A 17,608-nucleotide genomic window follows, 5' to 3' on the forward strand; every position below is an offset into this window, starting at 1 on the left:
TGTCACTTTGTTTTATTATTTCCTTTATTTAAGCTAATATATTTTCCAATAAATATAAAGTAGCATATTAAAGTATTTATCTTATCACTCATTAGCATAAATAGGTGCTTTAATATTGGATACAACTTGATGCGCAAATACGTATTGATCGAAAGTTTGTACCATTTTGGTTCGTTGTTGTCGCAAATCGTACAAAATTGAGGGCATATCGATTATTCCCGTCGCTTTAGCCATGTTTATGGCGATGTTTGCAAGGATTAAGGTTCCGGTTCGGCCAACACCAGCACTAGGAACAAATTTGATTGCATTATTTTTAATTTATTACATTCTAATTATTTTCAACATCTCGCATTTTAGACTGAAAAATAAAAATTTTTAACTGGTAATGTTCTAAGAATAATAGTATATTATTCAACAAGCGTATAATGGCGGCTGTTACTCACGAAGATGAAGTTGCAACACGAGCGAGCGAAGCGAGCGAGTGTTGTAATCTGAGTGGGTAACATCCATTATACGCAAGTTGAATACTATACTTTATCTACAACTATTTAATTTTGAAAAAAAAATCAAAAAAACGAAAAAAAAATAAACTTGATAGACATTTCAGACATAACCTCAATATAAGAAAGCTGTCATTTCTGTTAATATTTTATTTTTTGATTAGTAGGCAGTGTCAGAACTGTGGAATAATGGTCTCATTATTCAACACTTTGTCTGTCATGGGTAATGAGTGTCATTACCCGTCAAAAATCAAATGTATAACGAATAGATAATTCAATAGTTGTAGATAAACATATTAACGTGGTTTTAGCAAAAAAAGGATTAAAATGATTAGTGTAGACTCAAAATATCGATATAATTCCAAATTTCTTCAAAGAGTTCCTTGATAATGTAATTTTAGACTTGCAGAATTAATTTTAGACTTTGTGGCTGGAAATACATATGTAGTGTCATGTTTCATAATTTCTTTTTTGGTTCCACAACTCGTTGTGAACCTTGGTCTGCCTTAACAATTCCTTCTAAACTTTCCTCCCCGACCTTCCGAATTCTTAGATCTTCTTCTACATCGTCCACAAATCGTCTTTTCGACGTCCCAACCGATTTTCTACTCACAGAGTAGAAAGTTTAATCTCATTAAGTTGTTTTTAATCTCATGGAAGCGTATGTTGGCTTGGATTATCATCTTCTTTATTTCCTCGCTGCCCGAATTTTTGACGGTTTAGTAGTTTTGAGTCTCACCTCTTGTTTTGTTGGAGGCTTGGATTTTGTTAATAATCTTCCCTCGTTGGTGAAGTCGGCATTGGTATTCGTATTGACAATTTCTTATTCTTCTTCTGGTCCATTTAAGAATTCTTCGAAGTTGTCTGCCCATCTGTTTAGTATTTCTTTCTTATTATTAAGGATATTTTTCTGTTTGTATCTAAATGCCCTTATTCTGGGTTTAAATTCGTGTTTCCCTGTGTCACTCTCGTTGTATAGCTCATTCATTTCCTGTAATAACTTGTTCTGTTGGGTTGGGTTGGGCTTGGTTTGGTTCTGTTGGGTTGGGTTTGATTTTGTTGGGTTGGGTTGAATTTGGTTTCGTTAGGTTGGTTTGAGTTGGGTGATACTTTTGATATACAAATCAAAAACCAACATTGATAAAATAAATCAAATTATTCCAACACCACAACGTTGGGAGAAAGACTTACAACGACTACAGATGAAAAAATGTTAGGCAGAGTATGATAATAAAACTGGACTTGATTAAACCAGATTTGTATTAACAAAATGACAAATCCAACAATCGTGGAAACACAAAATATTTCTAAAAGCTCTGAACTCTGGAGTACTCAGCAACAATTTTATGTCAAAATTTTAAATAGTATTTATAAACTTTTAGAAGTTAGTTTCCCATACTTTAATTCAACTTTAAAACAATCTCAGACGAATTTAAATTGATTATCTATTTTTTTTTTATTTTAGGCCATCCACGGTGATTCTCGACGATTTTATCTCAAGTTTTCAACACTTACTCATCGAAATGATTTTATTAAAAAATTGAAATAGGTAAGTCACTAATAATTTTAGTAATTTTCGATTTCTTACCTGCAATGAACCACAATGGGGCATTCATTTTCATAATTTTTCATTTTATGCAAAACGTTTTCAATTCCGCTAGTTGATACGGGAACGTCTTTATCTAACCACCCTTCGTAATGAATTTGAACTAACTGAAATTTAAAACAAGTTTATGAATTAAATGATTTATTTAAAAAAAAAATAAATTACTTTTCGCATTGTCGATTCTGAATATATCTCAAAAGTTCTAATTGTTACATTGTCACCAAATCCCTTACTATCAATACATTTAATGGCGATTTCGCCGAATTTAAATGTTTCTAATTCGTCCGGCCAATATTTTTCACATTTTGGCTGAATTAAAAATTAAAAATTATTAATTAACAAAAAGGAAGTGATAAATAAATTCACCTTTCCGCTTTCAATTAATTTCGACAACATTACAATGCATTGAACGTTTTCTTGCCAAATCATCATCCAAAAATCGGCTACGGTGAATCCTGTTGGAGCTTGAGCAGCTATGAACGCTTTTTCTTTATTAAAACCCTATAATACAAAAAAATTAATCCCAAAAATTACAAGATTTAATTCTTACATCGATGTAATTGGCGTTGATGTAATCGCTTGTGTTAGAATACATGTTATTTGATAATTTCACCCTGGTTTTGTCGTCTATGCGGAAAATTAAGTTTTAAAATTAAAATAAAATCGATTTAATCTTAACTTACAAGCAATTATGTTTTTGTATCGATTCTTTTTAGAATTATTTGGGTCTAATCCAGCCGCAGTATCGAATTTATCGTTTAATTCATCGATCGTCTATATAAAAAAAATAATTTTGTAAGAAATTTTGATTTTTATTATTTATTTTACCGTGTATTCTTGAAACAATACACCTTGTTGTATAGCGTTGTTCACATAATTCATAAAATCTTTTACTTGAACCACTTGAGAAAATTTCGGGTTATTAGAAAGCGGGATTAACACTGCATCATTTTTATACGCTATGTTTGGTACAGTTGTTGTTCGCGTTTGAGGAAGAAATGTGTCAACCCAATCGGGTTTATAAGTGATTCTTTTTGTTTTGTACCTAAAACAAGATTATGATTAATGATTAACACTAAAGATACTATGTGATATATTCCTTACATATAAATAGTAGCACTCAACGTTATAAGTACTAAAAGTAACACGACGATAATTACAATTATATTATCAGATGATGCTGAATTATGAGTTGGAGACTTTCGAGTATCTTTTTTACTGAAAATTGGTTTATCGCTATATGTTGAGCATCTTGAGTAATTTCCAAAAGAATTTTTTACGAAAATTACGATAATGCATTGTGAAGTTTCATTATTTTTTGTTAAAGTAGTTGTTTTATTGTTGTTGGGATATATTATAATCTTTTTGGTTGATTTATTTTCGAGGATGTCAAAATCGTTACAATTTTTATTAAGAGTTATGTTGGATTTTTTATCGATGTAGTAAACGTAAATTTCGCTGGAATAAAATAATTACAAGATTATGTAATGCTTTCTAATCAGAATCCAAACCTTTTGTTGTGTACATTTTCTATTAAACTCAAATCAACAAATACATTTTCGTCAGTTTCTTTAATTAGGCCATCACGTAAAATGGGTGTTCTTGGTGGAATAATTACAATTTCTTTTATAGACTTGGATTTTCCCGCAAAATTTGAAAATAATACCATTATTTCTTGGCGAGTAGAGCTGTAATTCAAGGCGTCTATATTGAAAGAATAATTTCTCGTGGTACTTGGAATGTCGAAAATCGTTTCCGTGTTGTTAATGAAAATATGTAATTTACGAATTGGTCCTTTGACGTCCAAAGGATACGAACAATTGATTGTTAAATTTAAAAAATCATCCCAAATTGTAGTTAAATCAATGGGAGATGCTGGAGCTAAAACAGAATTTATTTATTTTCTTTATCTCTGTGGTTTAAAATAAATATATTACCATTTTCTGTTGTCAATGCATCCACACTAGTACCAACGTTGGAAAATTCTTCTACGTCCTTATTTTTTGCTTTTATCTAAAACATATCTAACTTTTTTTAAACGTTATTGAAATATCATAATTACCTTTATAGAATATTTTTCATTCATGGTTAAATTATGAAGAGTTACACAAAAATTCCTCTCCCAAATTTCACATGCTTTTGGTTTAGTTATGTTACGTTCAATCCATTCTACGCTAGCAATATTTCCAAAATCCCCTTTATCTTTTTTTTTATACTCAATTGTGATTAATTCCAAAATGCCATTTTTTGGATAAGGTTCAGGCCATCTAATGGAAACTGATGTGTTGGTTTCCTCATAAACCCTTATTTCTCTAATTGGACGTGGAGCTATAAAAATGTATTTCTTATTTAGTAGATACCAAAGACGTTTGACAATGTTTCATACATCTCGCGTTAATAGACTAAAGCACATAAGTCATAAAACACTGAAATTGTGTTTGTAACGCCAATGTTGATTATTTTATCTGACTTATCGTCTGACTACAGCACTCAAGTCAATATAGTCTGTTCTTGACATAACACTATTTTGTAATTTTCTAATCGATTATATCATAACCTATCGGGAAATTCATCCCAACTAGATTCTGGATATTAGAATACTAATGAGTTTATGAGTTATGATTGAGTTAATTTTCGATAATCAACAATTTTGATGTTTAATCGATTTACAGCTTATAAATAAAAAATGGTAATAATTGGGTTCAATCTTTTTATGGATCTAGTCTTTATGGCCCATTACTAAGGTTTTATGTATAAAAAGTTTTTGTCCATCGCTTTTAGTTTTTGAGTTATGATTGAGTTAATTTTCGAAAATCAACAATTTTGATGTTTAATCGATTTAGAGCTTATAAATAAAAAATAGTAATAATTGGGTTCAATCTTGTGATGGATCTAGTCTTTATGGCCCATTACTAAGGTTTTATGTATTAAAAATATTTCCCCATCGCTTTTAGTTTATGAGTTATGATTGAGTTAATTTTCGAAAATCAACAATTTTGATGTATAATCGATTTAGAAGGTATAAATAAAAAATGGTAATAATTGGGTTCAATCTTGTTACGGATTTAGTCTTTATGGCCCATTACCAGGTTTTATGTATAAAAAATATTTCCCCATTGCTTTTATTTTATGAGTTATGATTGAGTTAATTTTCGAAAATCAACAATTTTGATGTTTAATCGATTTAGAGCTTATAAATAAAAAATGGTAATAATTGGGTTCAATCTTGTTATGGATCTAGTCTTTATCGTCCATTACTAAGGTTTTATGTATAAAAAGTTTTTCTCCATCGCTTTTAGTTTATGAGTTATGATTGAGTTAATTTTCGAAAATCAACAATTTTGATGTTTAATCGATTTAGAGCTTATAAATAAAAAATGGTAATAATTGGGTTCAATCTTTTTATGGATCTAGTCTTTATCGCCCATTACTAAAGTTTTATGTATAAAAAGTTTTTCCCCATTGCTTTTATTTTATGAGTTATGATTGAGTTAATTTTCGAAAATCAACAATTTTGATGTATAATCGATTTAGAAGGTATAAATAAAAAATGGTAATAATTGGGTTCAATCTTGTTACGGATTTAGTCTTTATGGCCCATTACTAAGGTTTTATGTATAAAAAATATTTCCCCATTGCTTTTATTTTATAAGTTATGATTGAGTTAATTTTCGAAAATCAACAATTTTGATGTTTAATCGATTTAGAGCTTATAAATAAAAAATGGTAATAATTGGGTTCAATCTTGTTATGGATCTAGTCTTTATCGTCCATTACTAAGGTTTTATGTATAAAAAGTTTTTCTCCATCGCTTTTAGTTTATGAGTTATGATTGAGTCAATTTTCGAAAATCAACAATTTTGATGTTTAATCGATTTAGAGCTTATAAATAAAAAATGGTAATAATTGGGTTCAATCTTTTTATGGATCTAGTCTTTATCGCCCATTACTAAAGTTTTATGTATAAAAAGTTTTTCCCCATTGCTTTTATTTTATGAGTTATGATTGAGTTAATTTTCGAAAATCAACAATTTTGATGTTTAATCGATTTAGAGCTTATAAATAAAATATAGTAATAATTGGGTTCAATCTTGTTATGGATCTAGTCTTTATCGTCCATTACTAAGGTTTTATGTATAAAAAGTTTTTCTCCATCGCTTTTAGTTTTTGAGTTATGATTGAGTTAATTTTCGAAAATCAACAATTTTGATGTTTAATCGATTTAGAGCTTATAAATAAAAAATGGTAATAATTGGGTTCAATCTTGTTATGGATCTAGTCTTTATCGTCCATTACTAAGGTTTTATGTATAAAAAGTTTTTCTCCATCGCTTTTAGTTTATGAGTTATGATTGAGTTAATTTTCGAAAATCAACAATTTTGATGTTTAATCGATTTAGAGCTTATAAATAAAAAATGGTAATAATTGGGTTCAATCTTTTTATGGATCTAGTCTTTATCGCCCATTACTAAAGTTTTATGTATAAAAAGTTTTTCCCCATTGCTTTTATTTTATGAGTTATGATTGAGTTAATTTTCGAAAATCAACAATTTTGATGTATAATCGATTTAGAAGGTATAAATAAAAAATGGTAATAATTGGGTTCAATCTTGTTACGGATTTAGTCTTTATGGCCCATTACTAAGGTTTTATGTATAAAAAATATTTCCCCATTGCTTTTATTTTATAAGTTATGATTGAGTTAATTTTCGAAAATCAACAATTTTGATGTTTAATCGATTTAGAGCTTATAAATAAAAAATGGTAATAATTGGGTTCAATCTTGTTATGGATCTAGTCTTTATCGTCCATTACTAAGGTTTTATGTATAAAAAGTTTTTCTCCATCGCTTTTAGTTTATGAGTTATGATTGAGTCAATTTTCGAAAATCAACAATTTTGATGTTTAATCGATTTAGAGCTTATAAATAAAAAATGGTAATAATTGGGTTCAATCTTTTTATGGATCTAGTCTTTATCGCCCATTACTAAAGTTTTATGTATAAAAAGTTTTTCCCCATTGCTTTTATTTTATGAGTTATGATTGAGTTAATTTTCGAAAATCAACAATTTTGATGTTTAATCGATTTAGAGCTTATAAATAAAATATAGTAATAATTGGGTTCAATCTTGTTATGGATCTAGTCTTTATCGTCCATTACTAAGGTTTTATGTATAAAAAGTTTTTCTCCATCGCTTTTAGTTTTTGAGTTATGATTGAGTTAATTTTCGAAAATCAACAATGTTGAAAGTGGGTAAACAGAAAGAGAGAGGAACAGGGTGAATGGAGTAATTTGGAATCTGAAAGAAACGTACTGGGAGACATATTCAGACCACGTAGACAGAGTCGACAAGAAATAAAGGAAAATCTGCGTAATAGCTGTTACTATTTTAGGCTTGTGTGCTTTAGTCTGCCGATCCGAGATATAACAAACCTATTGGTCCTGTTGTTATAGAACATATATTTTTATACAGGACATTAGTATCGTTTTCCTTCTCATAGATTCCTATATAAACTGTATAATCAGATAGTCCGTACTCAATATCCGCTTCTACATTTGTGTCATTTACAGTTATATTAGATCTTTGTGTGCTACGTTGAGTACACCATTCATTGCTACAATTTATCACCAAATGATAATAAAATTCAAAACTTGGCGTTTCGTTTTGTTTTAGATTAATTAATAATTTAGTGCCATTTTGTTGCAATTCACATTTAGGAAATTTTTCATTTAATTCGTTTTGTAAAGATTTAGATTTCAAATTTCTTGTTTGAGGTAAGACGTTCATGCTGACATTTTCAAGTTTCGTTTTTACTTCCATACTTGCGGTCTCTATAAACAAAATGAAAACATTAAATTATACACTGATATATCATTTATGCGGTTGTCATTACGGCAAATTCACTTTAATATTTAGAATAAGGACCAAGTAATCTAATAAATCTCTCTCATGTTTTCTGCAGTACATACACGAGATTTTGTGGTAAACATTATCTTTAAGAATTCCTCATAAAAGGAATGTTAACCTAATAGGATAGTATAATTCCGATTTAAAACTTCTTGAGCAATTTGGAAGAATGTGCGGGGCACCCATCATTTTGTAGCAACATAGTTAGTCTTTATTGCAATCTCTAAATTTCTAATAATATTGCTAAGTAGATATATCTTCGATAATACCACATCTATATCTATCATCATATCTAAATTGATTTAGGGAATGAAGCCGAGGTTGCTTGCGATTGAGACGTTAATCTATCAGGGCTTGATTGTAGCACCTTGGTCGCATGTGTCAAGCGAATGCAATGCTCAATTGCATTTTATTTTTAAGGGTTGCAACGTAATGCCTCGATACCAAGCGACCTCAACTACAATCTGTCAAGATCAACAAAGAGACGAACATACTTCTATTTAGGAAAGATCTAATTAGTCCTTCCCTTTACATGAATGCAAATAAGTTATTAGTGATTATTTGTGAAGATGCCTAGGATTTTAATTACTGACTATTAGGGTTGGTGGTATTTATTGATGAATCTAGAAATCTACGTGTTGTTGGAGTGTGAAGCATTTCATTGCAGACAAAGGTCGAGAATGTTGAAAATCTTAAAGTTAATCTTAAAAATTATTCGTTTTTGAGATTTTTACAGAATACTGGAAAGGAATGAGAGTTAGAGGAATAGCTTGTTGATGCTTTAGGACATTCTATACAATAAGAACAATAAATATTTTGAGTTAAAATTAACTCACCATTTATACAATTTCTAATATCGCCGATATGAGAGTAACAAGAGTCCGCTTTTAACACTACATTCAATTTTGTTTTATTTGCGATCGCGTTTAATTGTAGCTCTTCCCATTCGTTTTTCTGCAAGAAATTAATTAAAAATACAAGTTTTTTATAAATCATTTTTAGTATTTACATTTTTTGGGGATTGGCTATCCAAAACATTGTCGTTTTCTCCGAGTAATTCTAAAGTAAGATTGGAATTATTACAGGTTCCAACCAAAATTGCTATACAAATTTCTTGATTGTTTCCATTTGTTGCTACAGGAATAGTTGTATTTCCATTTGAGTTGGAGGCAAAGAGGCCATCTAAAAAAGTTATGCTAGAAAATCACAACTTGTTTATTGTATATTTTTTTTACAAGAGAGTAGTTTCCAATTTGCAGCATTACTACTTCCAAATGCAAAGTGTGTTGGTTTAAATCCATTATGGGGGTATGAAAAAGTGAAATTATTAGATTCTTCGGTTAGTGTAAGATTTTCTTCCTGCAATGTTAATGTGAAATTATTCCATGTTGTAAGGTCTATATTATCTGTTTTTTCATAAGGACAATCGTCTTCAGATGATATTCTAAAAATCGATGAATTTTCTTGTTGTGAAATTATAATTGTTTTTATGACGCTATTATCCCATAAATAAATTAATATTGCACGAGGATCTCCACCGCGATGTAACACAGAAAATGAAATATTATTGTGGAATGTTTGATTAACTGCTTTGGATAAATTCGTATTGTTAGTTTTTATTGAAGGATAGTCTAAAATAACATATATATATTGTTATCAACGATTTGAATAACTTAATGAAACCTACCTTCCAATTTTCTAATTATTGGAATGTCAACAAAATTTTGGAAATAATCGTGCTTCCATGGACTATTTAGAAAGAGCTTTCTTTTGCAGTTTTCATTAACAGATACTTTGCAAAAAACGTCGTTAATATCATTTTGATTTGTAGGTAACTGCGATTCTAATAAAAAAAAATTATCAATTCTATATATAATATAATATACCTTACCAGCCCGTTCAGGATCCATTTGATTATTCGATATAACCATCACAGCCCTTTTTTCTGTATCAGTTAAATTACAATAATGAAACATATCGCTATTTAAATTCAAATTTTCTGATTCACCAACCACAATAAACACAAAACTTTGAAAAAAATGGATCCATAATAAAATCAAGCAAAACACGATCCTATAATTTTTGTATTATTAGTCTAAACGCAAATTAATTTATGTATTATTGTCTTACTTGTAGTTCTGCATGGTCCCACAACACTAAAATTCCAAATAATTTTACATTGTCAACGCTACTGCAAATTAACGAATTTTCCTTAACAATTTTCCTAGTTTTGCAATCAATGTTGAACACTTTCAATAATACTTTTATCAAAAAATAAACAATTTCGCGGAAATACACACAATTTTATTATAAAGCAAATATTATCAATATACCACAGGGGTTCTTTTAATACAACACTAGCGAATATCTCAAGCACGTTACATTTGACATAAATTTTTATAAAATGATTGAAATGTAAGTTTGAGGAAAATTAAAATAATATTTTTTAATCTTAACGTTATTTTCAAGCTCGTATCAAAGTACTCTATATATTTAATTACAAAATCTGAATTTAAAGCATTTATCATTTAAAATTTGTTTTCGATAATTAAAGTTTTAGACATCATTTATAATATAGACCTATATATACAGGGTGTCACACTAAACACTTCGCGCAAGAATTCTGTAGTTTTGGCAAATGAGTGTTTAAAGCCCTAAATAATGTTTGACGATTAGATTCATGGCTGACATTCAACTCTTTAGCCATTTTTCTGAGACAAGGACGTGCGAAACGCTATCAAGAAAATAAAGAATGTAGGGGCAGCTGGTTAGGAAATAGTACCCAAAATGGTGAAGGCAGGAGGCATGGTATTGACCGAAGAAAATAAAGAACTATTTCGAACGATATCGAGACTTGGGCGGATACCAGCAAATTGGCAAAGAAACATAATCATTCCTATATACAGAACAATATGGCTCATTAATATCATTGAATTGGACGATAAACACAAGATCTCATTTTCTCCCTACGCTGTAGAACTGATAAATGGATCTGCAGAATCATATCTGTATACCTAGCTTTTTTGGATATGCACTCTGTATTTGATGAAATGCCAAGCAAGACGTCGGAAAGCACTAGAGAAGAAAAGGACTCCCTACAATTAATACAGGCCATCAAGTCCATGTTCCAGCTGAGTGAAGGGAGTTGTGAGGCTTAACCGGAAGATCTCTAGCATGTTTATGATGGAAAAAGGACAGTTTATCCCCATTGCTCTTTGTAGTTTTTATGGATGATGTGGTGAAGACATGTTTAACCTCAAACCGATCATGTGCCAGGCTCTGATATATGCAGATGATGTAGTCCTCATCGCAGACTCGCAGAGGAAATTGCAACAAGCTATACTCGAGTGGTCAGATATTTTAAAGGAGAGGGGCATGATGTTGAATAAAATGAAGAGTCATGTTAATGACTCGTCATGTCAAAGAGTCTATACTTACCTGTGGCAGTGAAAGCTGGATCGCAAATAAAAGGGACTTAGTCGAATTCGAGAAGAGCTCAATATGCAGCCGGTCGAAAAGATGATTGAGGTTAGACAGCTCTCTTGGTTTGGCCACGTCAGACGAATGGGACAGAATGATATGGAAAGAGACAGTGACGCAGATTGCGGCCAATCGAGGGAAAACTATGTATCAGTTCTTTTTATTTATAATTAATTTATTAACTAACATAGATATTACATCTTAGATATTCTATATAATTTAATCTACGCATAACAAATAATTATTACAATAATTATACAGTAACAGGAAAAGTATAAATTGGATCCGATAAAGTGGCTAAAACTTGATGGGCCAAAACGTACTGAGCGTAAGTTTGTACCATTTTGGGTCGTTGTTGTCTCAAATAGTAAAAAATTGAAAACATGTCTATCGTTTTGGCCTTTTCGGCCATTGTTGCGGCGATGTTTGAGAGAATTATTATCCCAGTTCGGCCAATACCATCACTAAATAAACCCAAATTTTATTTGTAAGGTTGATAGTATTATTTATTAGAAGTCGCAATTTCATACCTGCAATGAACTAGCGTTGGATTGCGGTTTCCGTGATTTTTCATTAAATGCAAAATGTTTATAACAGTTTCAATTGTTAATTCGTCTTGCCTGAATTTTCCTGAATAATGAATTTGAACTAACTAAAATTAAAAAAGTTATATTTAAAACCACTTTTTAGTATAAAGAAATACTTTTCTATTTGAAGAATTTGAGGATATTTCAAAAGTTCTGATTATTATATCAGAAGTGGTGTTACTATTAATACATGCAATGGTGATTCCGCTGTATTCTAAACTTTTCTTCAATTCTGGCCAATATTTAGCATATTTCTCCTGTGAGTTAAAAATGATATTAATGAATATTTTAATTTTTTTTTTATTTATTACCTTTTCGGATTCGTTTAAATTAGTTAACGCTACGATGCATTCAACATTCTCATCCCAAATCATCTTCCAAAAGTTTCTTATGCTGGATTTTATTGGAGATTGAGCGGCAATAAAAAGTTGGTCTTCATTAAAACCCTCGAATAAAAACGAAATTATTTACACCTAATTTTTAATGCTATTTTAATTCTTACATTAATGTAATTAGGGTTAATGTAATCTTTTGCGGTGGAATCGAGATGATTCACTAATCTAGTCCCTGTGCCATCATCTATGAACATCAAATCGATCAAATCGTTGATTAAAAATAGATTTAATTTCAACTTACAGGATATGTTATGTTTTCTCATTGTGTCGCTATCTAATTCCAATTTGGTATCCAATTTTTCGACCATCTGTATAGACAAAAATTAGGTTAATATAAAAAAATTGTTATTTGTCTTACGTTGAATTGTTGAAGAAGTTTACCATCCCTTATTGCGTTATCTACGTAATTTATAAAGTTTTCTATTTCAACCGCATGACAGAATTTATTTATACTTGATTTACAAGTAATTCTTTTTATCTTGTACCTTAAAAAAATCTAATTGAGGTTTACTTAGTACTGATATTTTTATGACTCGCGACTGCCAAGGAATTTAATCGCATTTTTGTTTTAGAATTTGCGATTAAAGTTATGTCTCGAGTTATAGAAATATCCTGCATAGAAATGTCATCAATTTACATATAAATAGTTACTCCCAAGATGATGAGTAACAGAATCAATACAATGATAATAATTATTAAATTGTCAGATTGTGCTGAAGGAATGTTTGGTGTATTTGGAGTATCTTTTTTACTAAAAATTGGTTCAACCCTATATGTTGAGCATCTTGAGTACTTTTCAAAAGAATTTTTTACGAAAATTACGATAATGCATTGTGAAGTTTCCTTATTTTTTGTTAAAGTAGTTGTTTTATTGTTGTTGGGATATATTGTAATCTTTTTGGTTGATTTATTTTCCAAAATGTCAAAATCGTTACAATTTTTATTAAGAGCTGTGTTGGATTTTTTATTGATGTAGTAAACGTAAATTTTGCTGGAATAAAATAATTACAAGATTATGTAATGCTTTCTAATCAGAATCCAAACCTTTTGTTGTGTACATTTTCTATTAAGCTCAAATCAACAAATACATTTTCGTCAGTTTCTTTAATTAGGCCATCACGTAAAATGGGTGTTCTTGGTGGAATAATTACAATTTCTTTTATAGACTTGGATTTTCCCGCAAAATTTGAAAATAATACCATTATTTCTTGGCGAGTAGAACTGTAATTTGAGGCGTCTATATTGAAAGAATAATTTCTCGTGTTATTTGGAATGTCAAAAATCATTTCCGTGTTGTTAATGGAAATATTTAATTTACGAATTGGTCCTTTGGCGTTCAAAGGATACGAACAATTGATTGTTAAATTTAAAAAATCATCCCAAATTGTAGCTATTTTAATGGGAGATGCTGGAGCTAAAACAGTATTTATTTTCTTTATCTCTGTGCTTTAAAATAAATAAATTACGTTTTTCTGTTGTGATTGCAAATACAGCAGTACCAGCTTTGGAAAATTCTTCTACGTCCTTATTTTTTGCTTTTATCTAAAATATATGCAAATTTCTTGAAACGTTATTGAAAGATCATAATTACCTGTATATAATATATTTCATTCATAGTTAAATTATGAAGAGTTACACAAAAATTCCTCTCCCAAATTTCACATGCTTTTGGTTTGGTTATGTTACGTTCAATCCATTCTACGCTAGCAATATTTCCAAAATCCCAATATTTATCTCTTTTTTTATACTCAATTGTGGTTAATTCCAAAATGCCATTTTTTGGATAAGGTTCAGGCCATCTAATGGAAACTGATGTGTTGGTTTCCTCATAAACCTTTATTTCTCTAATTGGACGTGGAGCTATAAAAATGTATTTCTTATTTAGTAGATACCAAAGACGTTTGACAATGTTTCATACATCTCGCGTTAATAGACTAAAACACATAAGTCATAAAACACTGAAATTGTCTGACTACAGCACTCAAGTCAATATAGTCTGTTTCTGACATAACACGATTCTGTAATTTTCTAATCGATTATATCATAACCAGTAGGGAGATCATCCCAGCCAGATTCTGGATATTAGAACACTAATGTCCGGAAACGCGACTTAGTTCTATGCAAATACCGATTTAAGCCCAACCTTCAAAACATAAAGAAACCAATCCATAAAGAGAATATCAGAACAGACTAAGGAAAAAGCCAACTGAGGGTGCTTGATGTAGAGCAATTTGTGTGGGCAAGGCGCAGATGTTGGCATAGACAGAATCGACAACAAATAAAGGAAAAGCTGCATAATATATTATCCTGTTACTAATTTAGGCTTGTGTGCTTTAGTCTGCCGATACGAGATATAACAAACCTATTGGTCCTGCTGTTATAGCACATATATTTTTATGCTGGACAATAATATCCTTATTCCAACTGATTCCTAAATCAACTGTATAGTTAGATAGTCCACACCAAATAGACACATCATTCATAAAATTTTTGTCATTTACAGTTTTAACTATGTGTGTAATGTGTACTGCGTGTGCACACCCTTCATTGCTACCATTTATCACCAAATGATAATAAAATTCACAATTTCCTGTTTGTATTCGTTTTAGATTAATTAATAATTTAGTGTCATTTTGTTGTAAGTCACATTTAGGAACTTCTTTATTTAAATCGATTTGTAAACATTTAGATTTCAAATTTCTTGTTTGATGTAAGGCTTTCATGTTAACATTTTCAAGTTTCTTTTTTACTTCCATATTTGCGGTCTCTACAAAAGAAAAATATTAAATTATATACCGATATATCATTTATACGGTTTTCATTTCTGCTTTGATCGTTCATGTTGACATTTTTACGCTTCGAATTTATAATATGAAATTCTATGCCATCTAATTTAGGATCCAGTAAAGAAAGAGGGTTTTTTTTATTCCAAAGATCAAACATACCGTTAATTGAAATCAAATTTTGTGGTTCACCAACCACAACGACACTAAAACTTCGAAAAAAATTGATCCATAATAAAATCAAGCAAAACACAATCCTAAAATATATGTATTATTAGTCTAAACGCAAATTAATATATTTATTATTCTCTTACTTGCAGTTCTGCATCGTCACACAACACTAAAATTCCAAATAATTTTACATTATCAACGTTACTGTAAGTTAACGAATTTTCCTTAATCATTTTCCTAGTTTTACAATTAGTCTTATGTGACGAACACTTTCAATAATACTTCTATCAAAAAATAAACAATTTCACGGAAATATACATAATTTTTTTATAAAGCAAATATTATTAATAAGTATACAGGAAGGTCGTTTTAACGCAGGATAAGAATACAATGATTTAATCGAAAGTTTGAGGAAAGTTATGGTCTAAATTAAAGTTATTTTCAAAGTCATCAGATTGCAAAATCTTAATTTATAAGTGAACGTAAAGTATTTATAGTCGATATCAAGTTAGAAAAGATACATTTGGAGCAAGTACACTGCCCTGAGGTACTCCAGCTTCTATAACACGAAAGGAAAGGTACCTTCTTGTTTGATTCTGAAGTAGCGCCCTAACATTCCTAGTAGTGTTCCATAGGCAAGTAGTTATGCCAGTTTGTGGAAAAGTCCTCCATGTCAAATGTTATCAAATGCTTGCGCGACATTCAGGAATGTCTTCTTTTCTTCTAAACATAGCCTTTTCAACAATATTAGAAACTTTAGGGACTTATTGGATGGTTGAGTGATTAATTCGAAAATTAAACTATATGACGTAACATCATTTGTTGATTTGCCTTAATTATGTATCATGATCACCGTTGCTGCTTTCCAGAAAGCTGGGAGGTATTTTAATCTAACATTATACAGATCTTCCTTGGTAACCGTTCTGTTTCGCTTTCACTCTGAGTTTTGTATTTGAAATACATTCATTAGGTTTAACAGTTTTTTCTAGATACTTTGCAAACAGTTGTGAAGACGAGACTCAGTTTTCAGCTAAGGTTGAAATTACTTTATTAGGTAATAATAATTCTTGCATAAAAATCTTCTGCAACATTAAATCAACATTAAAAGCTGTCTAAAAAAGTGCGAATATCTTAAAGAGATTTTCAAATTAATTATTTTCTTGTACTCTATGAAGCACGGCAAAACAAGAATACGATGTCCTAAGAATCTGAAACATCCAAAGACAATTTAACAATTAATTCCACAAAAAAAATTATACCGAAGTAAAATTTTCAACTGATAAGGTAACCAATCCAGCTGCGTATAATTTAACTGGAACTCTGGTTCTCATCATTACAAATAAAAGGTTTTTTTTAAATTGTTGCGAGCAATCCGTCCAATCGCTTTTAAAAGCCGATAACGGTATCAACCCACTCTTTAACATAATTTCATTTCCGTACCAACAATAAAGAAAAGCTTGTATTAAAATACAAAGTTGGTACATAATCATTGACATGAATTGAATTCCCCCAATTTGAACGCTCGTTGATTTAAACATTGACATACACATAGTTAAAACAGTAATACCAACTTGAACAAAGACGACTACGCTGAACAGATTAAAGAATTTTTGAATCATGCTTAAAATCAATAAATGATGTCGAACGATCCTTTCTAATTCAAGATCCATTTTGGTTTGAAGATTTTTATCGTGGTCGTTATCGTTTTCGCATCGCCTTTTAATATGTTCTAATGAGTCGTTTAATAAATCGAATTGGTTGCAAAAAAATCTCATAAAACTCGCAACCGTCGCATCGATGTTAATGTTTAGTATCGCAGAAATAGTAACTAAGATAATTTGAAAACACAGGATTATTTGAAGCGTCGGGTAACGATCTACGTCGAAAGGATACCACCCCCGAAGAGGTAAAGAAATATTTTCGCCTTGTTTTCGTTCCAAAAATGGCAAAACTGCCCATAACACACACGTCGCAATCCCGGTAAATTGAAAAATTGCATAAACAATCTTGTATCTCTTAATGGAAGTTTTCATTAATTCTTGTTGCTCGTGGTATCGAGGCATGAAAAGTTCGTCGTCCATTTCGTTTAGAAATTTTTTAATATCCTTTTGTTGTATAAGAAACACGCGAATTTTTATCATTTGTACTGCGTGAGTAAAAAATAAAAAGAGACAACT

General features: G+C 30.3%; 2 protein-coding genes and 1 pseudogene across 3 annotated transcripts; all 3 read right to left on the reverse strand.

The window, feature by feature from the left end:
- Window positions 1-6: 6 nt before the first annotated feature.
- Window positions 7-10,250, reverse strand: LOC111417183 (putative receptor-type tyrosine-protein phosphatase mosPTP-1). Its single transcript, XM_023049388.2, has 18 exons — window positions 10,146-10,250; window positions 9,907-10,088; window positions 9,703-9,858; window positions 9,251-9,646; window positions 9,025-9,197; window positions 8,852-8,969; window positions 7,541-7,939; window positions 4,169-4,434; window positions 4,044-4,119; window positions 3,618-3,987; window positions 3,211-3,564; window positions 2,935-3,151; window positions 2,790-2,880; window positions 2,657-2,733; window positions 2,473-2,607; window positions 2,272-2,415; window positions 2,089-2,213; window positions 7-286 (listed from the first exon to the last, which is right to left on the reverse strand). Exons 1-18 carry the CDS (start codon window positions 10,157-10,159, stop codon window positions 85-87), a joined length of 3,495 nt encoding a protein of 1,164 aa, XP_022905156.2. The 5' UTR covers window positions 10,160-10,250; the 3' UTR covers window positions 7-84.
- Window positions 10,251-11,639: 1,389 nt separating this feature from the next.
- LOC111417193 (uncharacterized) lies at window positions 11,640-15,677 on the reverse strand. 2 transcript variants are annotated; one of them, XM_071195781.1, is made up of 14 exons: window positions 15,575-15,677; window positions 15,423-15,517; window positions 14,840-15,244; window positions 14,114-14,337; window positions 13,944-14,019; window positions 13,522-13,891; window positions 13,115-13,468; window positions 12,836-12,962; window positions 12,719-12,785; window positions 12,585-12,661; window positions 12,394-12,528; window positions 12,199-12,339; window positions 12,026-12,147; window positions 11,640-11,959 (listed from the first exon to the last, which is right to left on the reverse strand). In XM_071195781.1, the coding sequence occupies exons 1-14, from the start codon at window positions 15,586-15,588 to the stop codon at window positions 11,749-11,751; spliced, it is 2,418 nt and encodes an 805-aa protein (XP_071051882.1). In that variant the 5' UTR covers window positions 15,589-15,677; the 3' UTR covers window positions 11,640-11,748. The 2 variants fall into 2 exon arrangements, with proteins under 2 accessions (XP_071051882.1, XP_071051881.1); XM_071195780.1 differs by having other exon boundaries at window positions 14,069-14,337.
- Window positions 15,678-16,543: 866 nt separating this feature from the next.
- LOC111417155 (odorant receptor 4-like) lies at window positions 16,544-17,512 on the reverse strand (annotated as a pseudogene).
- Window positions 17,513-17,608: the final 96 nt, after the last annotated feature.

This window comes from Onthophagus taurus, chromosome 5 (genome assembly GCF_036711975.1).
Source record: "Onthophagus taurus isolate NC chromosome 5, IU_Otau_3.0, whole genome shotgun sequence".
Lineage (NCBI taxonomy): Eukaryota > Metazoa > Arthropoda > Insecta > Coleoptera > Scarabaeidae > Onthophagus > Onthophagus taurus.

What these genes read in the sequence shown, in the direction of transcription:
- LOC111417183 (XM_023049388.2), bottom strand. An exon ending in TATTAGAAATTGTATAAATG is followed by an intron (nt 7,940 to 8,851) that starts GTGAGTTAATTT and finishes TTTTGTTTATAG; the next exon opens with AGACCGCAAGTATGGAAGTA. An exon ending in GAAAATGTACACAACAAAAG is followed by an intron (nt 3,565 to 3,617) that starts GTTTGGATTCTG and finishes ATTTTATTCCAG; the next exon opens with CGAAATTTACGTTTACTACA.
- LOC111417193 (XM_071195780.1), bottom strand. An exon ending in TTGGGAGTAACTATTTATAT is followed by an intron (nt 12,963 to 13,114) that starts GTAAATTGATGA and finishes GATTTTTTTAAG; the next exon opens with GTACAAGATAAAAAGAATTA. An exon ending in GAGAAAACATAACATATCCT is followed by an intron (nt 12,662 to 12,718) that starts GTAAGTTGAAAT and finishes TGATGTTCATAG; the next exon opens with ATGATGGCACAGGGACTAGA.